Genomic DNA, 22,566 nt, shown 5'->3' with positions numbered 1-22,566 from the left:
CAAGTCTGTGCTGGTGTCGGGACAGAGCTCTCAGTCTGTGCTGGTGTCAGGACAGGGCTCTCAGTCTGTGCTGGTGTCAGGACAGGGCTCTCAGTCTGTGCTGGTGTCAGGACAGGGCTCTCAGTCTGTGCTGGTGTCAGGACAGGGCTCTCAGTCTGTGCTGGTGTCAGGACAGGGCTCTCAGTCTGTGCTGGTGTCAGGACAGGGCTCTCAGTCTGTGCTGGTGTCAGGACAGGGCTCTCAGTCTGTGCTGGTGTGCTTTCAGTCTGTGCTGGTGTCAGGACAGAGCTCTCAGTCTGTGCTGCTGAAAGGACAGGGCTCTCAATCTGTGCTGGTGACAGGACAGAGCTCCAAGTCTGTGCTGGTGTCGGGACAGAGCTCTCAGTCTGTGCTGCTGAAAGGACAGAGCTCCAAGTCTGTGCTGGTGTCGGGACAGAGCTCTCAGTCTGTGCTGGTGTCGGGACAGGGCTCTCAGTCTGTGCTGGTGTCAGGACAGGGCTCTCAGTCTGTGCTGGTGTCAGGACAGGGCTCTCAGTCTGTGCTGGTGTGCTTTCAGTCTGTGCTGGTGTCGGGACAGAGCTCTCAGTCTGTGCTGGTGTCGGGACAGGGCTCTCAGTCTGTGCTGGTGTCAGGACAGGGCTCTCAGTCTGTGCTGGTGTCAGGACAGAGCTCTCAGTCTGTGCTGCTGAAAGGACAGAGCTCCAAGTCTGTGCTGGTGTCGGGACAGAGCTCTCAGTCTGTGCTGGTGTCGGGACAGGGCTCTCAGTCTGTGCTGGTGTCAGGACAGGGCTCTCAGTCTGTGCTGGTGTCAGGACAGGGCTCTCAGTCTGTGCTGGTGTCAGGACAGGGCTCTCAGTCTGTGCTGGTGTCAGGACAGAGCTCTCAGTCTGTGCTGGTGTCGGGACAGAGCTCTCAGTCTGTGCTGGTGTCGGGACAGGGCTCTCAGTCTGTGCTGGTGTCAGGACAGGGCTCTCAGTCTGTGCTGGTGTCAGGACAGAGCTCTCAGTCTGTGCTGCTGAAAGGACAGAGCTCCAAGTCTGTGCTGGTGTCGGGACAGAGCTCTCAGTCTGTGCTGGTGTCGGGACAGGGCTCTCAGTCTGTGCTGGTGTCAGGACAGGGCTCTCAGTCTGTGCTGGTGTCAGGACAGAGCTCTCAGTCTGTGCTGCTGATAGGACAGGGCTCTCAGTCTGTGCTGGTGTCAGGACAGAGCTCTCAGTCTGTGCTGCTGAAAGGACAGAGCTCCAAGTCTGTGCTGGTGTCGGGACAGAGCTCTCAGTCTGTGCTGGTGTCGGGACAGGGCTCTCAGTCTGTGCTGGTGTCAGGACAGGGCTCCAAGTCTGTGCTGGTGTCGGGACAGAGCTCTCAGTCTGTGCTGGTGTCGGGACAGAGCTCTCAGTCTATGCTAGCATTAGGAGAGATCTCCAGGCAGTGCAGGTATGAGGGCTGGGCTGTCAGACTGAGCTCTGTCCAGACACAGCACATACGGTGTTGGTGTGAGGGCTCTCAGCCTGTGCTGGAGTCAGGACAGGGCTCCCAGTCTGTGTTGCTGTGCTCCCAGTCTGTGCTGGTGTGCTCTCAGTCTGTGCTGGTGTGCTCTCAGTCTGTGCTGGTGTGCTCTCAGTCTGTGCTGGTGTGCTCTCAGTCTGTGCTGGAGTCAGGACAGGGCTCCCAGTCTGTGCTGGTGTGCTCCCAGTCTGTGCTGGTGTGCTCTCAGTCTGTGCTGGTCAATACAGAGCTCTCAGTCTGTGCTGGTGAAAAGACAGAGCTCCCAGTCTGTGCTGGTGTCAGGACAGAGCTCTCAGTCTGTGCTGCTGATAGGACAGGGCACTCAGTCTGTGGTGGTGACAGGACAGAGCTCTTAGTCTGTGCTGGTGTCGGGACAGAGCTCTCAGTCTGTGGTGGTGTCAGGACAGAGCTCTTAGTCTGTGCTGGTGTCGGGACAGAGCTCTCAGTCTGTGCTGGTGATAGGACAGATTTTCAAACTTTGCTGGTATTAGTTTTAATCAAGAGGGGAAGGTAGACGCTAGAAAAGGTCCACTCAGCTTCCAATTCTAATCCAATGTATATCAAGGGGGTAGTGAACCTCACCAGCCTTTGTCTCGGAGACCCTCAGCCATCTTGTCCCCTCCAGCAGTGTGTGTTATCTCAGAGACCCTCAGCCACGTTGTCCCCTTCAACAGTGTGTATTATCTCTGTTGGGAGGATGTAGTGGATAGTGTCATCAGCGGGTCTCTTCACTTACTCAGAGACCCTCAGCCACGTTGTCCCCTCCAGCAGTGTATGTTATCTCCATTGGGGGATGTAGTGGATAGTGTCATCATTGGATCTCTTCATTTACTCGGAGACTCTCAGCCACGTTGTCCCCTTCAACAGTGTGTATTATCTCTGTTGGGAGGATGTAGTGGATAGTGTCATCATCGGGTCTCTTCGCTTACTCAGAGATCCTTAGCCACGTTGTTACCCCCAGCAGTGCGTGTTATCTCCATTGGGGGGATGTAGTGGATAGTGTCATCATCGTGTCTCTTCACCGATACGGAGACCCTCAGCCACATTTTCCCCTCCAGCAGTGTGTGTTATCTCTGTTGGGGGATGTAGTGGATAGTGTCATCAGCGGGTCTCTTCACTTACTCGGAGACCCTCAGCCACGTTGTTACCCCCAGCAGTGTGTGTTATCTCCGTTGGGGGGATGTAGTGGATAGTGTCATCATCGGGTCTCTTCACTTACTCGGAGACCCTCAGCCACGTTATCCCCTCCAGCAGTGTGTGTTATCTCCGTTGGGGGGATGCAGTGGATAGTGTCAACGTCAGGTCTCTTCATTTGAGTGTTCGGTTCGCCAAGCACATTCATTAGCATAAAAAGTAATTTTACTTATGTCGCCCAGATCCCACCTTTGTCTTACACCCAGACAATCTCCCTCCTGGTGGAGGCTTGATTCACTTGGAGAACCGAACACTCAAGTGAAGAGACCCAATGATGAGCCTATCCATGACACCGTCCAGTGGAGATAACACACACTGTTGGAGGTGAGAACGTGGCTGAGGGTCGCCGAGACAATCTCTTCGAGACTATAGGCTAGTGAGGTTCACTCCCCCCTCGATATACATTGTGCTGGTATTAGGGCATGACTCTCAGCATGTGCTATATCAGAACAAAAATCAGTATGTGTTGGTGTCAGGGGAGGCTCTCAGATGTTGCTAATGTCAGGACAGGGCCCTCAGTCTGTGTTGTTTTCAGGACAGGGCTCTCAGTTGTCTGGTTTCAGGAGCAGAAGCTCCCTCAGTCTGTGCTTTAGTCATCTCCTCTTGAGGGAGAGGGACGGTTTCCCTCCTGTGACCCTCTCCAAGACCCTAACAGCCCTCTGGTTGGCTCTGCCCCCTGGTCACACACCATACCTGGTACTCCAGGGAAGAGTCGGGCGCCCCATCTGGTCCAATGCCTGCCAGGCGCTCCTTTTCTCTCTGCTTGGCATGCTGGCGCAGGCAGTAGATGACTGAGGCTGCGATGACGATGCCTGCGATGCAGGCCAGGGCGATGAAGGTGAGCAGGACGAACCGGAAGGTGTCCCCGAAGTGGGACACACGCTGCACGTCCTTAGCTACATTCCTCTGTGGAAAGAGAGATGGACACCGGTGAGGGTAGCTCACAATCTCCAGTCTCACTGTGACTTCCTGTCTAGAGTATGGGTGACAACTGTACTCCATAGCATCATATACAGCATACATTAACCAGCAGAGAGCAGCATCCACACAGAAAGAAAACCATAGCATCATATACAGCATACACCAACCAGCAGAGAGCAGCATCCACACAGTAAGAAAACCATAGCATCATATACAGCATACACCAACCAGCAGAGAGCAGCATCCACACAGAAAGAAAACCATAGCATCATATACAGCCTACACCAACCAACAGAGAGCAGCATCCACCCAGAAAGAAAACCATAGCATCATATACTGCATACACCAACCAGCAGAGAGCAGCATCCACCCAGAAAGAAAACCATAGCATCATATACAGCATACACCAACCAGCAGAGAGCAGCATCCACACATAAAGAAAACCATAGCATCATATACAGCATACACCAACCAGCAGAGAGCAGCATCCACACAGAAAGAAAACCATAGCATCATATACAGCATACACCAACCAGCAGAGAGCAGCATCCACACAGAAAGAAAACCATAGCATCATATACAGCATACACCAACCAGCAGAGAGCAGCATCCACCCAGAAAGAAAACCATAGCATCATATACAGCATTCACAAACCAGCAGAGAGCAGCAGCCACCCAGAAAGAAAACCATAGCATCATATACTGCATACACCAACCAGCAGAGAGCAGCAGCCACACAGAAAGAAAACCATAGCATCATATACAGCATACACCAACCAGCAGAGAGCAGCATCCACCCAGAAAGAAAACCACAGCATCATATACAGCATACACCAACCAGCAGAGAGCAGCAGCCACACAGAAAGAAAACCACAGCATCATACACAGCATACACCAACCAGCAGAGAGCAGCATCCACACAGAAAGAAAACCATAGCATCATATACAGCATACACCAACCAGCAGAGAGCAGCATCCACCCAGAAAGAAAACCACAGCATCATATACAGCCTACACCAACCAGCAGAGAGCAGCATCCACACAGAAAGAAAACCACAGCATCATATACAGCATACACCAACCAGCAGAGAGCAGCAGCCACACAGAAAGAAAACCACAGCATCATATACAGCATACACCAACCAGCAGAGAGCAGCAGCCACACAGAAAGAAAACCATAGCATCATATACAGCATACACCAACCAGCAGAGAGCAGCAGCCACACAGAAAGAAAACCACAGCATTATATACAGCATACACCAACCAGCAGAGAGCAGGAGCCACACAGAAAGAAAACCACAGCATCATATACAGCATACACCAACCAGCAGAGAGCAGCAGCCACACAGAAAGAAAACCACAGCATCATATACAGCATACACCAACCAGCAGAGAGCAGCATCCACCCAGAAAGAAAACCATAGCATCATATACAGCATACACCAACCAGCAGAGAGCAGCATCCACCCAGAAAGAAAACCATAGCATCATATACAGCCTACACCAACCAGCAGAGAGCAGCATCCACCCAGAAAGAAAACCACAGCATCATATACAGCATACACCAACCAGCAGAGAGCAGCATCCACCCAGAAAGAAAACCATAGCATCATATACAGCATACACCAACCAGCGGAGAGCAGCATCCACCCAGTAAGAAAACCATAGCATCATATACAGCCTACACCAACCAGCAGAGAGCAGCATCCACACAGTAAGAAAACCATAGCATCATATACAGCATACACCAACCAGCAAAGAGCAGCATCCACACAGAAAGAAAACCATAACATCATATACAGCATTCACCAACCAGCAGAGAGCAGCATCCACACAGAAAGAAAACCATAGCATCATATACCGCATACACCAACCAGCAGAGAGCAGCATCCACACAGAAAGAAAACCATAGCATCATATACAGCCTACACCAACCAGCAGAGAGCAGCATCAACACAGAAAGAAAACCATAGCATCATATACAGCATACACCAACCAGTAGAGAGCAGCATCCACACAGAAAGAAAACCATAGCATCATATACAGCATACACCAACCAGCAGAGAGCAGCATCCACACAGAAAGAAAACCATAGCATCATATACAGCATACACCAATCAGCAGAGAGCAGCAGCCACACAGAAAGAAAACCATAGCATCATATACCGCATACACCAACCAGCAGAGAGCAGCATCCACACAGAAAGAAAACCATAGCATCATATACCGCATACACCAACCAGCAGAGAGCAGCAGCCACACAGAAAGAAAACCATAGCATCATATACCGCATACACCAACCAGCAGAGAGCAGCATCCACACAGAAAGAAAACCATAGCATCATATACCGCATACACCAACCAGCAGAGAGCAGCAGCCACACAGAAAGAAAACCATAGCATCATATACCGCATACACCAACCGGCAGAGAGCAGCAGCCACACAGAAAGAAAACCATAGCATCATATACAGCATACACCAACCGGCAGAGAGCAGCAGCCACACAGAAAGAAAACCATAGCATCATATACAGCCTACACCAACCGGCAGAGAGCAGCAGCCACACAGAAAGAAAACCATAGCATCATATACAGCCTACACCAACTGGCAGAGAGCAGCATCCACACAGAAAGAAACCCATAGCATCATATACAGCATACACCAACCAGCAGAGAGCAGCATCCACACAGAAAGAAAACCATAGCATCATATACAGCATACACCAATCAGCAGAGAGCAGCAGCCACACAGAAAGAAAACCATAGCATCATATACTGCATACACCAACCAGCAGAGAGCAGCAGCCACAGAAAGAAAACCATAGCATCATATACAGCATACACCAACCGGCAGAGAGCAGCGGCCACACAGAAAGAAAACCATAGCATCATATACAGCATACACCAACCAGCAGAGAGCAGCAGCCACACAGAAAGAAAACCATAGCATCATATACAGCATACACCAACCAGCAGAGAGCAGCAGCCACACAGAAAGAAAACCACAGCATTATATACAGCATACACCAACCAGCAGAGAGCAGCATCCACCCAGAAAGAAAACCATAGCATCATATACAGCATACACCAACCAGCAGAGAGCAGCATCCACCCAGAAAGAAAACCATAGCATCATATACAGCATACACCAACCAGCAGAGAGCAGCATCCACACAAAAAGAAAACCATAGCATCATATACAGCATTCACCAACCAGCAGAGAGCAGCATCCACCCAGAAAGAAAACCATAGCATCATATACAGCATACACCAACCAACAGAGAGCAGCATCCACCCAGAAAGAAAACCATAGCATCATATACAGCATACACCAACCAGCAGAGAGCAGCATCCACACAAAAAGAAAACCATAGCATCATATACAGCATTCACCAACCAGCAGAGAGCAGCAGCTACACAGATAGAAAACCATAGCATCATATACAGCATACACCAACCAGCAGAGAGCAGCATCCACACAGAAAGAAAACCATAGCATCATATACAGCATACACCAACCAGCAGAGAGCAGCATCCACACAGAAAGAAAACCATAGCATCATATACAGCATACACCAACCAGCAGAGAGCAGCATCCACACAGAAAGAAAACCACAGCATCATATACAGCCTACACCAACCAGCAGAGAGCAGCATCCACACAGAAAGAAAACCACAGCATCATATACAGCCTACACCAACCAGCAGAGAGCAGCATCCACCCAGAAAGAAAACCATAGCATCATATACAGCCTACACCAACCAGCAGAGAGCAGCAGCCACACAGAAAGAAAACCATAGCATCATATACAGCATACACCAACCAGCAGAGAGCAGCATCCACCCAGAAAGAAAACCACAGCATCATATACAGCATACACCAACCAGCAGAGAGCAGCATCCACACAGAAAGAAAACCATAGCATCATATACAGCATACACCAACCAGCAGAGAGCAGCATCCACACAGAAAGAAAACCATAGCATCATATACAGCATACACCAACCAGCAGAGAGCAGCAGCCACACAGAAAGAAAACCATAGCATCATATACAGCATACACCAACCAGCAGAGAGCAGCATCCACACAGAAAGAAAACCACAGCATCATATACAGCCTACACCAACCAGCAGAGAGCAGCATCCACACAGAAAGAAAACCACAGCATCATATACAGCATACACCAACCAGCAGAGAGCAGCAGCCACACAGAAAGAAAACCACAGCATCATATACAGCATACACCAACCAGCAGAGAGCAGCAGCCACACAGAAAGAAAACCACAGCATCATATACAGCATACACCAACCAGCAGAGAGCAGCAGCCACACAGAAAGAAAACCACAGCAACATATACAGCATACACCAACCAGCAGAGAGCAGCATCCACCCAGAAAGAAAACCACAGCATCATATACAGCATACACCAACCAGCAGAGAGCAGCAGCCACACAGAAAGAAAACCATAGCATCATATACAGCATACACCAACCAGCAGAGAGCAGCATCCACCCAGAAAGAACACCATAGCATCATATACAGCATACACCAACCAGCAGAGAGCAGCATCCACACAAAAAGAAAACCATAGCATCATATACAGCATTCACCAACCAGCAGAGAGCAGCATCCACCCAGAAAGAAAACCACAGCATCATATACAGCATACACCAACCAGCAGAGAGCAGCATCCACACAGAAAGAAACCCATAGCATCATATACAGCCTACACCAACCAGCAGAGAGCAGCATCCACCCAGAAAGAAAACCACAGCATCATATACAGCATACACCAACCAGCAGAGAGCAGCATCCACCCAGAAAGAAAACCATAGCATCATATACAGCCTACACCAACCAGCAGAGAGCAGCATCCACCCAGAAAGAAAACCATAGCATCATATACAGCATACACCAACCAGCAGAGAGCAGCATCCACACAAAAAGAAAACCATAGCATCATATACAGCATACACCAACCAGCAGAGAGCAGCATCCACACAGAAAGAAACCCATAGCATCATATACAGCCTACACCAACCAGCAGAGAGCAGCATCCACACAGAAAGAAAACCATAGCATCATATACAGCATACACCAACCAGCAGAGAGCAGCAGCCACACAGAAAGAAAACCATAGCATCATATACAGCATACACCAACCAGCAGAGAGCAGCAGCTACACAGATAGAAAACCATAGCATCATATACAGCATACACCAACCAGCAGAGAGCAGCATCCACACAGAAAGAAAACCATAGCATCATATACAGCATTCACCAACCAGCAGAGAGCAGCAGCTACACAGATAGAAAACCATAGCATCATATACAGCATACACCAACCAGCAGAGAGCAGCATCCACACAGAAAGAAAACCATAGCATCATATACAGCCTACACCAACCAGCAGAGAGCAGCAGCCACACAGAAAGAAAACCATAGCATCATATACAGCATACACCAACCAGCAGAGAGCAGCATCCACCCAGAAAGAAAACCATAGCATCATATACAGCATACACCAACCAGCAGAGAGCAGCATCCACCCAGAAAGAAAACCACAGCATCATATACAGCATACACCAACCAGCAGAGAGCAGCATCCACCCAGAAAGAAAACCACAGCATCCTATACAGCATACACCAACCAGCAGAGAGCAGCATCCACACAGAAAGAAAACCACAGCATCATATACAGCATACATTAACCAGCAGAGAGCAGCATCCACACAGAAAGAAAACCATAAAATCATATACAGCCTACACCAACCAGCAGAGAGCAGCATCCACACAGAAAGAAAACCACAGCATCATATACAGCCTACACCAACCAGCAGAGAGCAGCATCCACACAGAAAGAAAACCACAGCATCATATACAGCCTACACCAACCAGCAGAGAGCAGCATCCACACAGAAAGAAAACCACAGCATCATATACAGCCTACACCAACCAGCAGAGAGCAGCATCCACACAGAAAGAAAACCACAGCATCATATACTGCATACACCAACCAGCAGAGAGCAGCAGCCACACAGAAAGAAAACCACAGCATCATATACAGCATACACCAACCAGCAGAGTGCAGCATCCACACAGAAAGAAAACCACAGCATCATATACAGCATACACCAACCAGCAGAGAGCAGCAGCCACACAGAAAGAAAACCACAGCATCATATACAGCATACATCTAATCTTTGGTTTGGGAGTCGAGGTTGGTTCTAGTTCTTCTGGCCACCACATGTGGGACCAGATGAAGGGCTGTTTGCCGGTTACCATGACTTCAGGTTTGCCTGCATTTAATTGCAGGCAGCTGAACTTCAGCCAGTTAGCCAAATCTCTAGGACAGGCTTTGAATTTGGGCGCCACCTTTGCATACTTTTGCTCTAATGTGACAATCAAATGAGTGTTATCAGCATATGACACCAGTTTCATCCCATGTTTCAATACAATATCTGCCAGTGGCACATATACACATTGAATAATGTTGGACTGAGGACGGAACCCTGTGGTACCCTTGGAGACAGAGGGTGTATCTCGGACTTAAAGGGACGTTGTAATTCTTGGAAGGATCTATTCTGTAGGAAGTGTTTGATCCATTCCCATGTGCTACCTCTAACACCGGCCCCCCACAGCCGCTCCAAGAGGAAGCCGCGCGAGACCGTATCAAACGCCGCACTCAAATCCAGCACGATCAGCGCTGCCATCCTCCTCTCATCTGCTGCTCTTTTTAGCGCCTCCGAGGCCAGGAGTAAGGCCGATTCGGTGCTGGGAAGCGCCCAAAAGCCAGATTGAGGTTCATGGAGCACCCGGTATTCTTCCATGAACAGAGTCAATTGGATATTTAAAAGTGTAAGATCCACGCTTAATGATTTTAAAAGGTTATTTATTATAAAAGTGTCGTACAACCAGGACTGCGTAAACCAAGTCCACTGGTAACTGTCTCCAGCAGGATTCTAGCATACACACTGGACGTAAGAACCACCACAGTACTTGAAGATGAACATCTCCCACCCAAAGGCGACATATAAGTAAAACATTTTAAATCTATGTAATATATGTCACATATACAAGAGCATGTATACATAACAGGAAGCTTTTGGCCTGGGGCTGGCACACTTCGTGGCATATGGTGCACTGACCAATGCGCCTACGGCCAGCTGGGGCCCCGTAGCACAGTGTCCGAATGCAGTACTCCATTGCCTGCTGACGGGCAGGAGCAGGGCAGTAGTGACATTGTACGTTGCTGCTGGACATGGCCTCCCTAGGGGAAACTGCCCCCAAAGCTTTTTGCTCTTTCCTCCTAGTCTTTGCTGGCTCTCTCAACATAACCTTGGGAATCTGGGAAATTTTTTCCCTGTACGGCGGAGGTAAGATGTGCCCGCCATGCCCACATTGGGCTGGGGGTGCATATATACGATGGGTTCTGGGTGCCGTACCTCTGTGTGCCCTGTAAACAGATACACCACATACCTGGGGAGGGTATGGCACTGACTAGGCTTGTGGCACTGACTAGGCTTGGCCATAGCACTGAGTGTGCCCCCCACTGGATAGTCGTCAACCCTATAGGTGGGGCAAAGAGGCACCCCTGCCTAAGTTGGCATCACTTAAGCCTCAACCAGACCTGAGTGGGTCATCCCATACCCCGAAGACACGCCCCAGGGAAGGCCTGACGGGCACCTGGCGGCGTGGGTGGTAGACTGAAGGCCGGATGGGCACTTATGGATGTACCTTGCCCAGGTAGTGAGGAACCCCCCATATGGGGCTTCCCCTACCTTAGAGTTCATCTCTACCTATGGATACGCCAGGGGTGTTGTAGATTCAATGGAGTGTCCTGGGGCCCTGCGTACGTCCTCACTGTCCAGGCCGTGCGGAAGTGCATGCACCTCCCGACACAGATTAGGAAGAGGTGCTGACACACTGTTCCAGAACATGGGTTGGTCTGCCAATGCAGACGAGGTGTGCCTACCGGCCGTGGTGCTGTTTCGAATACATGTCCCACCTCCAGTGGCAGGCTGGAGGATGCACCATGGCACATATGGCATTTTGGATAAGTGCCCAGCTGGCCCTACTGGGATGATGAGCGTACGCCTGCATTTCTGGTATTCTTACCTCCGGGTTAGGGCTGCAGGCCTGTGTGGGCATGCTTGCATCCATGGTGCTAGTGACAAGGTGCCCAGTCCTCCGTTGCTGGCTGGGAGTGAACAATCGCACCCTAAAGGGGGTCCACCCATGTCTTGCGGGTCCGAGTAGGGTGGTGTGCACACCCCTACACCAAAGCTGCCAGGGCCTGGGTAAGCCATGTGGCTGGCCTGTCCTTGCCACGTGAAAGCATGTGCGCCCCTCTTATCTGTGTTGGGAAGTGGCGCTGATTCCATGTTCAGAAACACGGGCCGATCTGTCACTGTGGACTAGTGTGTGTGCACAGGTATCTATTGTGAGTAAATTCATGGGCAGCGTGCTATTGGAGGCGGCTGTTAGTACACACTTGCATTTATTGCGCCCGTGATTGTGTGTGCCACCTGCCAAAACAGGCCTCTGCGTGCGCACAGACACAAGTATTAGTTAAACCCGTGTCCAGTCTGCTGTGCAGACTCAGGCGGGCGCACTGGCACCACTGGTGCTGGGAAATATGTGTCCCTCCTGGCATTGCAGGTCGATGTGCGCATTATCGTATGTGCGCCCGGGTAGTGAGGAATACCTTTGTGTGTTTTCAATACCTATGAGGCCTGATCTTCCCATAGGTGAACATGGGGAAGTGGTTGACATTACTTAGGGATGTAGGAGTGGACTGTAGTGGAGCAGCTCATGATGTTTCCTATCAATGGATCTGCAGTGCCAAACCCTTTCCATTGGTAAAGGGGGTTTTGGTATAGCTCGCTTAGCAATGCCACTTATAAAATATGGACATTTCTTTACTCCAAGAGTCTCGGGACCATGGTGTCTAGCTCAAGTGGACACCAAGGGTCGGGGAGCACATCTGTGCATTCCCCAGAAACAGCCATAAACCATGGATATCCCACGGGAAACGTAGACCTCTGCCATTTGAGGGCAGAATGGGATCATTTGAAGATAGAGGTTGTGGCACTTAGCCTCGAGGGGCCGGATCACACCTCCACTAAAGATTGAGATCTGCATTCCACGGCCCCATGGCAGACAGGCCTACAATTTAGGGGAGACATCTGCGGTTCAAAGGGAAAACCCCTAGACAACCCAGAACTTCAAAGACATACGACAGAATAGGTTGGGTGCCATTCTTCAGCAAAGGGTGAGAAACGCTTGTAGGGATGTGGGACTAGAGAACCCGGACTGCATGGTGCACATTATCAGAGGACTCTGTTGCGCACATGGAGGATAACTGTCCGAAATACAGGCTGGTCTGGGCCGCAGACCTTCCGAAGTGTAGTGCCTGAAGTGTGCTCTCCATAGGCCCGACCACTGGCATCCTGTTCTCGCAGAGATCTTAGGGACATCAAAGATCTTCTGCGAGGGACCTACACCATCTACCTGTAACATCTGGTGAGCGGTGTCCTCTCAAGTGCCCACCTTGGCTACTGAATCTCTACAGGTGGCGTAGTGTGATCATGGAACTATGACTTGTGTTTGGAGACCGGATCGTCTAGTGTGGAGCCCTCGAAATTGCACCCCCATCTCAGACTGGTGGTTCCTGTACTGTGGGGACCCCAACACTCATAAGCATCTAATTGGTGGCGAGCCTTTTCACCGGTTGTGGGTTCCCGCATGGCCGGATTTGTCGATCGTGGCATATCTCTCTCCTGTGACATGCTGACGTCATGCTCATTGCGTACAGTGTCCAATTCACAGCGTACGACCATTGGGGTGAGGGTGTATCGGGAGCAGTGGCTCATTCTACCTCATGTGGCCCAGCTAAACTTGCGCCTTTGTGTGTGTGACCGGATCGGTCTGGTGCAGCTGTAACATCATGTACTGTACGTGGTACCTCCTTTCCAGGGAGGTGCGGAAATGCATCTCTTCGCTGAGTCTGGACAAAATTGCCTGGTGCAATCCATCTCAACATGCAACGGTCATTTCCCTGGCTGCACAGAATTTGCAACTCATCGTGTTTGAAATCTAAAGTGCTTGGTGTGACTCATACCAACGCGCACCACGTGCGGTGCCCGGATTGCCTGGGCACAACCTGGATCATCGTGTACCGATCGGGACACCTCATTGTATCGAGACGCTCGCCTGTGTTACTCCCCATTTATCAGTTGTTCCCTTTTTGACCCTCATCGCAGCGGACCAACTGCCCTCTCCACACCTCGCGCCTCCTGAAGACATCTTGGGCCAGATAGCAGCCTTTTGACATCGGGTTTTCCTGTGTGTTTCTGCTCATTGTGCTGCTAAAAAGGGTTCTATTTTCATGTATGTGTATAATTCTGATATTTTGCACTGCATACGCTCTCTTTCAATTGGGAGGGGGTTAAATTAGCAATGGTCCACAGTGTGCACACTAGTGATATCATAACAATATGAGTGGGCCTAGTACTGCTAGTAATATGTGGGATGGCCGCAATGTGCTGCCCCCGAGGCGTCATTCTACCTCATGGTGTGGGATTATCCGGAGAGTCAGTGAGTCTAGATGGAGGCGATGTCCCGCGTGTTGGACCTTGTAGGCAGGGAGCTTGCTCCCACACCTGGGCTTTGTTTGCTGGGTGGATGACACAGAAGAAAAACAATAAGCTACAGTGCCGTATGGTGGACCTAGCGCTGACGCTCTACTTGAGACGTAGTGCAATGGCTTGGAAGGCTTCGAAGCCCCCTTTAGTGGCACTCTGGGTAGAAGACCTCCAGAGCAGACCGCTCTGCACACGGCAAGTCCACGGAATGGGGCGGTCCAGGCCCTAACCATATAGGATGCATACGCCTCTAAACTGGAGGTCGGGTTAAAGGGCAGGCCCCCTTCAATGACAAGGGGAAGCTGCCCATAGAGCGTGGTGGGCACTGGCGAGAAACAGGATGGGCGAGCAGTGGGTAAACAAGAGAGTACCAGGCCGGTCTCACAGCAAAACTGACTGCCAGGGTACACTATGGCCTCAGTGTTCAGGCAGCTGCACTGGGTTGGAATTGTTTTATGGCTCTTCACACTGTCGCCTAACGCTCCTCGTAGAACACAACCATTCCTAATGGGTGGGAAACGGGTCCATGTTAGCTCACGCCAGCGTGGTTACCTCACGCCCCTGCGATATTACCTCACACCCCTGCATTATTACCTCATGCCCCAGCTTTGTTACCTCACGCCCCTGCGATATTACCTCACACCCCTGCATTGTTACCTCATGCCCCAGCTTTGTTACCTCACGCCCTTGCATTGTTACCTCACATCCCTGCATTGTTACCTCACGCCCCTACATTGTTACCTCACGCCTGCGTTACCTCACGCCCCGCATTGTTAGCTCACACCCCCGCATTGTTACCTAACACCCCTGCATTGTTACCCCACGCCCCTACATTGTTACCTCATGCCTCTGCGTTACCTCACGCCCCTCCTTGTTACCTAACGCCTCCGCGTTACCTCACACCCCCGCGTTGTTACCTCACACTCCCGCGTTGTTACCTCACGCCCCCACGTCGGTATCTCCCCCTTGGCTGTGGGGAGTGGGGGTGTGGAGACACAACTTTTACTGTTGAAGCGGGTGGGGGAGGGCTCAAAGATCAACAGAAACGTGGCACTGTGGAGTGAAACAAACTGTATAAACTGATAACGAGCGGTCATAAAAAGAGAAAAGGGGCTAGCTGCAAGTCTTGGAATGATGCACTTCTTACTCTATTCTCGGGTAAGGGCTCCCCTCACTCTACAGCATCAGCCATTGGCCAGCGTGGGGCTGGGGTCTTCCCTGCATCTTGATTAGAGACACAGAGAGTGGCTTCGAAGAATGAAGGGGGTAGAGGGAGGGAATGGTGTCACGATCAGAGCGGCATCAAAGAAACAACAGGGGGGGATTTAGGGAATGGTGACAAGATGAGAGTGGCATCGAAGCATGAAGGGGTAGAACTGGTAGGACAGTGCCAAGAACACACAGTAACGCACAGCATTGAAGGCTCCAGGGGTTGGTTCTGTGGCTGGCAGCGCACAGTAATGCAGAGCACTGAAGGCTCCAGAGGAAGGTGCTGAGGCTGGCAGCGCACAGTAACGCACATCACTGAAGGCTCTATGGGTTGGCGCTGAGGCTGGCAGCGCACAGTAACGCACAGCAGTGAAGGCTCCAGAGGTTGGCGCTGAGGCTGGCAGCGCACAGTAATGCACAGCACTGAAGGCTCCAGGGGTTGGTGCTGAGGCTGGCAGCGCACAGTAACGCACAGCACTGAAGGCTCCAGGGGTTGGTGCTGAGGCTGGCAGCGCACAGTAACGCACAGCACTGAAGGCTCCAGGGGTTGGTGCTGAGGCTGGCAGCGCACAGTAACGCACATCACTGAAGGCTCTATGGGTTGGCGCTGAGGCTGGCAGCGCACAGTAACGCACATCACTGAAGGCTCTATGGGTTGGCGCTGAGGCTGGCAGCGCACAGTAATGCACAGCACTGAAGGCTCCAGGGGTTGGTGCTGAGGCTGGCAGCGCACAGTAACGCACAGCACTGAAGGCTCCAAGGGTTGGTGCTGAGGCTGGCAGCGCTCAGTAACGCACAGCACTGAAGGCTCCAGGGGTTGGTGCTGAGGCTGGCATTGCACAGTAACGCACAGCACTGAAGGCTCCAGGGTTCGGTGCTGAGGCTGGCAGCGCACAGTAACGCACAGCACTGAAGGCTACAGGGGTTGGTGCTGAGGCTGGCATTGCACAGTAACGCACAGCCCTGAAGGCTACAGCGGTTGGCGCTGTGGCTGGCAACGCACAGTAACGCACAGCAATGAAGGCCCCAGGGGTTGGCACTGAGGCTGACAGCGCACAGTAACGTACAGCACTGAAGGTTCCAGGGGTTGACGCTGAGGCTGGCAGCGCACAGTAACGCACAGCACTGAAGGTTCCAGGGGTTGGCGCTGAGGCTGGCATTGCACAGTAATGCACAGCAGTGAAGGCTCCAGAGGTTGGCGCTGAGGCTGGCAGCACACAGTAACGCACAGCACTGAAGGCTCCAGGGGTTAGCGCTGAGGTTGGCAGCACACAGTAATGCACAGCACTGAAAGCTCCAGGGGTTGGTGCTGAGGCTGGCATTGCACAGTGACGCAAAACACTGAAGGCTCCAGGGGTTGGCGCTGAGGATGGCAGCGCACAGTAACGCACAGCACTGAAGGACCTTGGGGTTGGTGCTGAGGCTGGCATTGCACAGTAACGCACAGCACTGAAGACTCCAGGGGTTGGTGCTGAGGCTGGCAGCGCACAGTAACGCACAGCACAGAAGGCTCCAGGGGTTGGTGCTGATGCTGGCAGCGCACAGTAACACACAGCACTGAAGGCTCCAAGGGTCGGTGCTGAGGCTGGAAGTGCACAGTAACGCACAGCACTGAAGGCTCCAGGGGTTGGCGCTGTGGCTGTCAGCGCACAGTAACGCACAGCACTGAAGGCTCCAGGGGTTGGCGCTGAGGCTGGCAGCGCACAGTAAGTGTTAGACCTGGCACCTTGGCGTGAGTTTCCCTTCCCCTTTTTGCTGATGTGCCTCATGTGTTTTGTTGGTGTTAGCTGCTCAGGGCACTGTGCCACTGCTAATCAATGCCACAGTGCAAGTGCTCCCTTTGGAAAAGTGTATACATTGATTGGTGTCGATGTTTGGCTTATTTGGTTCACTATCAGCCCCTAGTAAAGTGCACCAGGAGTGCCAGGGCTTGTAAATGCAAATGCTGCTGGTGGGCTTGCAGCACTGGTTGTGCCACCCACAGAAGCAGCCTAGTAAAATGTGTCTAAGGTCTGCCATTGCAGAACCTGCGTGCAGTCTGGTACTGTCATGCTGACTGCGCAAGTGCACCTACTTGCCAGTCCCTAAACCTTCCCTTAACTACATATTAGTCACCCCTCTGGTAGGCCCAAGGGCAGGGTGCATTGTAGGCATAAGGTAGGACATGCCCTGGTGTGTGTGGCATGTCCTAATAGTGAATTACAGCCATTTTCGTTTTTCACTATTGAAGGCTACCTGCTCTCCATAGGCCAGAATTGGCTGCTGGAATTATTACACTCTATAATCCCAGCGGACTCAGAGAGCATGGTAGAAAGTCAAGTTTAGTATGCCTGAACTCAGAATAGTAAAATACTTCTTTTAGTAAAGTTTATTTGAATATCCTGTGTTTGTAAATACTACTTTTAGAAAGTTAGTATTTACTTGCTTGGCTATTTCAGTCCGCCTCTGCTTTGTGTGTGTGTGCTGCCTAGTTTCAGTGAGGGGCAGGGCTGGGGAATTCCAGGAGACAGGCTGGCTGCCAGGTGGTGGGCAGAGAGATTACACCAGGATGGGTGGGAGGAGTACACCTTGACTCTGAATAGACCTGTGCTCTGCCATCACAATGCTGGCTCCGCACCCTGTGGAGCGGCTGATGTCTCTGCCCTGTGCACTGAAAGGAAAGAGCAGAGTCACCACAACAAAGTGCTCCAGAACCGGACTAGGCCAGGCACAGGCCCCCTGGCGACAAAGAACAAAAGAAACTGTGTATAAAAGAAGGAGCCCTGCTCCTAAGAAATCAGATCCTGTTTGCGCCAAGAAGAAACTCTGCCTGAAGAGGAGGACCTGGAAAAGCTGCATGGAGGAGTACTGTCTCTAAGCCTGAGAGACTGGCCTGTGGTGGGTGCCTTGCTGCTGAAGGAGAGGAGGAAAAGACTGAGAATGACTTTGAATTCAACTTGTGCTTTTAAAACAATCTCCAAGGGCTTGCTTGTGAACTTGCCCCCTGAACTGCACTCCAGGAACACTGGAAGAAGAGGAAGCTGCTGTGGGTGGATTTGCAACGCTGACCCCAGAGAACCTGTGTGCCCCCTCTCGCTGAGCAACGCGACTCCTGAATCGTTCGTGCTGCTGTGAGCACCGTAAAGGCCCTGCCTGGCCTGAGCAAAGCAAACAACTGCCCCCTCGAGCCAGAGCTCGCAACGTAAGGAAGAGACTGCCTGTGCCCAAGCGCCGAGCCTCTGCGACCCCCTGGCCGTAGAGACCACTGTGAGGACCGGCGGCGCACTGGTTCGCCGATTTGGACGAAGCCGACAGCGCGCCGCGCTGAGAAATCACCCCCGAGCTGCCCCTCCTGCTTCTGACCCCCGGGGTGTGCTGCGACGTTCGGAAGCGCCCCACGAACCATCGTCGTCCACTGCCCAAGCGGGACTGCAACGCGACGTGGGATGCCCCTCAACGGACTTCTGAGGCTGCCGCGAACTTCCTACAAAAGACTAAGGTACTGTGTGCCCCTGTACGACGCGTACTTCTACTCGTACGGCGCGTACTTCCCCCGTGCGGCCCAGACCGTACGCTGACCCCAGCGAGAAGCGTAAGCAACGGCAGGGGAAGCGGCCCTGAGGGTACGGAGCGTACGGACATCTGTACGGCGCGTACTTTCACCTGGGCGGCCCGGACTGGCTGTCCCGTACGCTGACCCCAGCGAGAAGCGTGAGACACTGCAGAGGAAGCAGCCTTGGGTGTACGGAGCGTACTGACATCTGTTCGGCACGTACCTTCGCCGGTACGATCCGTACAGCGTACGCCGATTCACGCGGGAGGCGTGAGCAATCGCAGGAAGCGTCCCGAAGAATGTACGGCCCGTACGAAGAGTGGTACGACGCGTACCGACACCCGTACGAACCGTACGAAAGACGCTCCGAAGCGCACAGACCTCCAGAAAGTGCAGATTGCACTAAAGATTGCCTTTTAAGAACTGTGGCCTCATGGAATATTGAGTACAAGTAACTGGAACCTCATTTTAAGTGAAGAACTGTATTTTTAAAGCCTGCTTGAAGAACTTTATATAAAGAACTTTATTTTTGCAAAATGCAGCCTTGTGTCTCTGTGTGGTGGGTTGGTGGTTATTGTGGGACGCCTTGAATGCTTAAACTAATGCCCTCTGGAATCTAGCCTGACTGCTCGTGCCACGTTACCTAGAGGGTGAGCAGGGGTTATTTTCTAAGAGTAATCCTTTGCCCTGTCGCAAGTGCATACCTGCGCCAACCAGAGACCCCGGATTCTAACAGTAAGGCACAGCACTGAAGGCTACAGAGGTTGGCGCGGAGGCTGGCCGCGCACAATAACACACAGCACTGAAGGATCTAGGGGTTGCGCTGAGGCTGGCATTGCACAGTAACGCACAGCACTAAAGGCTCCAGGGGTTGGCAATGAAGCTGGCAGCGCACAGTAACGCACAGCACTGAAGGCTGCAGAGGTTGGCGCGGAGGCAGGCCGCGCACAATAACACACAGCACTGAAGGATCTAGGGGTTGGCGCTGAGGCTGGCATTGCACAGTAACGCACAGCACCGAAGGCTCCAGGGGTTGGCGCTGAGGCTGGCAGCGCACAGTAACACACAGCACTGAAGTATCCAGGGGCTGGCGCTGAGGCTGGTAGCTCACAGTAACGCACAGCACTGAAGGCTTCAGGGGTTGTGGCCAAGGCTGGCAGCACAGTGCCATTAACACACAATTTGAAGGGGTTGGCGCTGAGGCTGGCAGTTCAGTGCCAGTAATGCACAGTAACGCACAGCGTTGAAGTCTCCAGGGGTTGGCACTGGGGATGGCAGCGCAGTGCCAATAACGCACAGTAACGCACAGCATTGAAGGCTGCAGGGGTTGGCATGAGGCTGGCAGCGCACTACCAATAACGCACAGTAACGCACAGCCTTGAAGGCTGCAGGGGTTGGCATGAGGCTGGCAACGCAGTGCCAATAACGCACAGTAACATACAACATTGAAGGCTGCATGGGATGACGCTGAGGATGACAGTGCAGTGTTAGTAACACACTTCATTGAAGGCTGTAGGGGTTGGCGCTGAGGCTATCAGCGTAATGCCAATAATGCACAGTAATGCACAGCATTGAAGACTGCAGGGGTTGGTGCTGAGGATGGCATCACAGTGCCAATAACACACAGTAAAACACAGCACTGAAGGCTCCAGTGGTTGGCGCTGAGGCTGGCAGCGCACAGTAACACACAGCACTGAAGGCTCTAAGGGCTGACACTGTGGCTGCCAGCGCACAGTAACACACAGCACTGAAGGCTCCAGCGGTTGGCGCTGAGGCTGGCAGCGCACAGTAACGCACAGCACTGAAGGCTCCAGGGGTTGGCGCTGACGCTGGCAGCGCACAGTAACGCACAGCACTTAAGGCTCCAGGGGTTGGCGCTGAGGCTGGAAGCGCACAGTAACGCACAGCACTGAAGGCTCCAGGGGTTAATGCTGAGGCTGGCAGTGCACAGTAACGCACAGCACTGAAGGCTGCAAGGGCTGGCAGCGCATAGTAACGTACAGCACTGAACGCTCCAGGGTTTGGCGCTGAGGCTAGCAGCGCATAGTGACGCACAGCACTGAAGGCTCCAGGGGTTGGCGCTGAAGCTGGCAGCGCACAGAAACGTACAGCACTGAAGGTTCCAGGGGTTGGCGCTGAGGCTGGCAGCGCACAGTAACGCAGAGCACTGAAGGCTCTAAGGGCTGACACTGAGGCTGGCAGCGCACAGTGGGCTGACACTGAGGCTGGCAGAGCACAGTAACGCACAGCACTGAAGGCTCCAGGGGTTGGCGCTGAGGCTGGCAGCGCACAGTAACGCACAGCACTCATGGCTTCAGGGATTGGCGCGGAGGCTGGCAGTGCACAGTAACGCACAGCACTGAAGGTTCCAGGGGGTGGCGCTGAGGCTGGAAGCGCACAGTAATGCACAGCACTGAAGGCATCAGAGGTTGGCCCTGAGGCTGGCAGCGCACAGTAACACACAGCACTGAAGGCTCCAGGGGTTGGAGCTGAGGCTGGCAGCGCACAGTAACACACAGCAGTGAAGGCTCCAGGGGTTGGCGCTGAGGCTGGAAGCGGACAGTAATGCACAACACTGAAGGCTCCAAAGGGTTGGCACTGAGGCTGGCAGCGCACAGTAACTCACAGCACAGTAGGCTCCAGGGGTTGGAGCTGAGGCTGGCAGCGCTCAGTAACACACAGCACTGAAGGCTCCAGGGGTTGCTGCTGAGGCTGGAAACGCCCAGTAACACAGCACTGAAGGCGCCAGGGATTGGTCCTGAGGCTGGCAGAGCACAGTAACGCACAGCACTGAAGGCTCCAGGGGTTGGCGCTGATGCTGGCAGCGCACAGTAATGCACAGCACTGAAGGCTCCAGGGGTTGGCGCTGAGGCTGGCAGCGCACAGTAAGGCACAGCACTGAAGGCTCCAGGGGTTGGCGCGGAGGCTGGCCGTGCACAGTAACACACAGCACTGAAGGATCTAGGGGTTGGCGCTGAGGCTGGCATTGCACAGTAACGCACAGCACTGAAAGCTCCAGGGGTTGGCGCTGAGGCTGGCATTGCACAGTAACGCACAGCACTGAAAGCTCCAGGGGTTGGCGCTGAGGCTGGCAGCGCACAGTAACACACAGCACTGCTCCAGGGGTTGTGGGCAAGGCTGGAAGCACAGTGCCATTAACACACAATTTGAAGGGGTTGGCGCTGAGGATGGCAGTTCAGTGCCAGTAATGCACAGTAATGCACAGCATTGAAGTCTCCAGGGGTTGGCGCTGGGGATGCCAGCACAGTGCCGATAACACACAGTAAAACACAGCACTGAAGGCTCCAGGGGTTGGCGCTGAGGCTGGCAGCGCACAGTAACACATAGCACTGAAGGCTCTAAGGGCTGACACTGAGGCTGGCAGCGCACAGTAACACACAGCACTTAAGGCTGCAGGGGTTGGCGCAGCGGCTGGCAGCACATAGTAACGCACAGCACTGAAGGCTCCAGGGTCTGGCGCTGAGGCTAGCAGCGCATAGTAACACACAGTACTGAAGGTTCCAGGGGTTGGTGCTGAGGCTGGCAGCGCACAG

General features: G+C 52.5%; 1 protein-coding gene across 5 annotated transcripts in view; it reads right to left on the bottom strand.

Annotated features, from left to right (window-relative positions):
• PTPRN (protein tyrosine phosphatase receptor type N) overlaps positions 1-22,566 on the bottom strand; it is a 472,242-nt gene that overhangs the window by 115,372 nt on the left and 334,304 nt on the right. For all 5 annotated transcript variants that reach the window (XM_085650116.1, XM_085650114.1, XM_085650115.1 and 2 more), the window contains exon 13: positions 3,394-3,606. In XM_085650116.1, the coding sequence (XP_085506242.1) occupies positions 3,394-3,606 (213 nt within the window). The remainder of the gene's footprint in view (positions 1-3,393; positions 3,607-22,566) is intronic.

Source organism: Triturus cristatus, chromosome 3_2 (assembly GCF_964204655.1).
Source record: "Triturus cristatus chromosome 3_2, aTriCri1.1, whole genome shotgun sequence".
Classification (NCBI taxonomy): Eukaryota; Metazoa; Chordata; class Amphibia; order Caudata; family Salamandridae; genus Triturus; species Triturus cristatus.
Note: the sequence above shows the minus strand (reverse complement) of the source record. Positions and strands in the feature narration are given on the sequence as shown.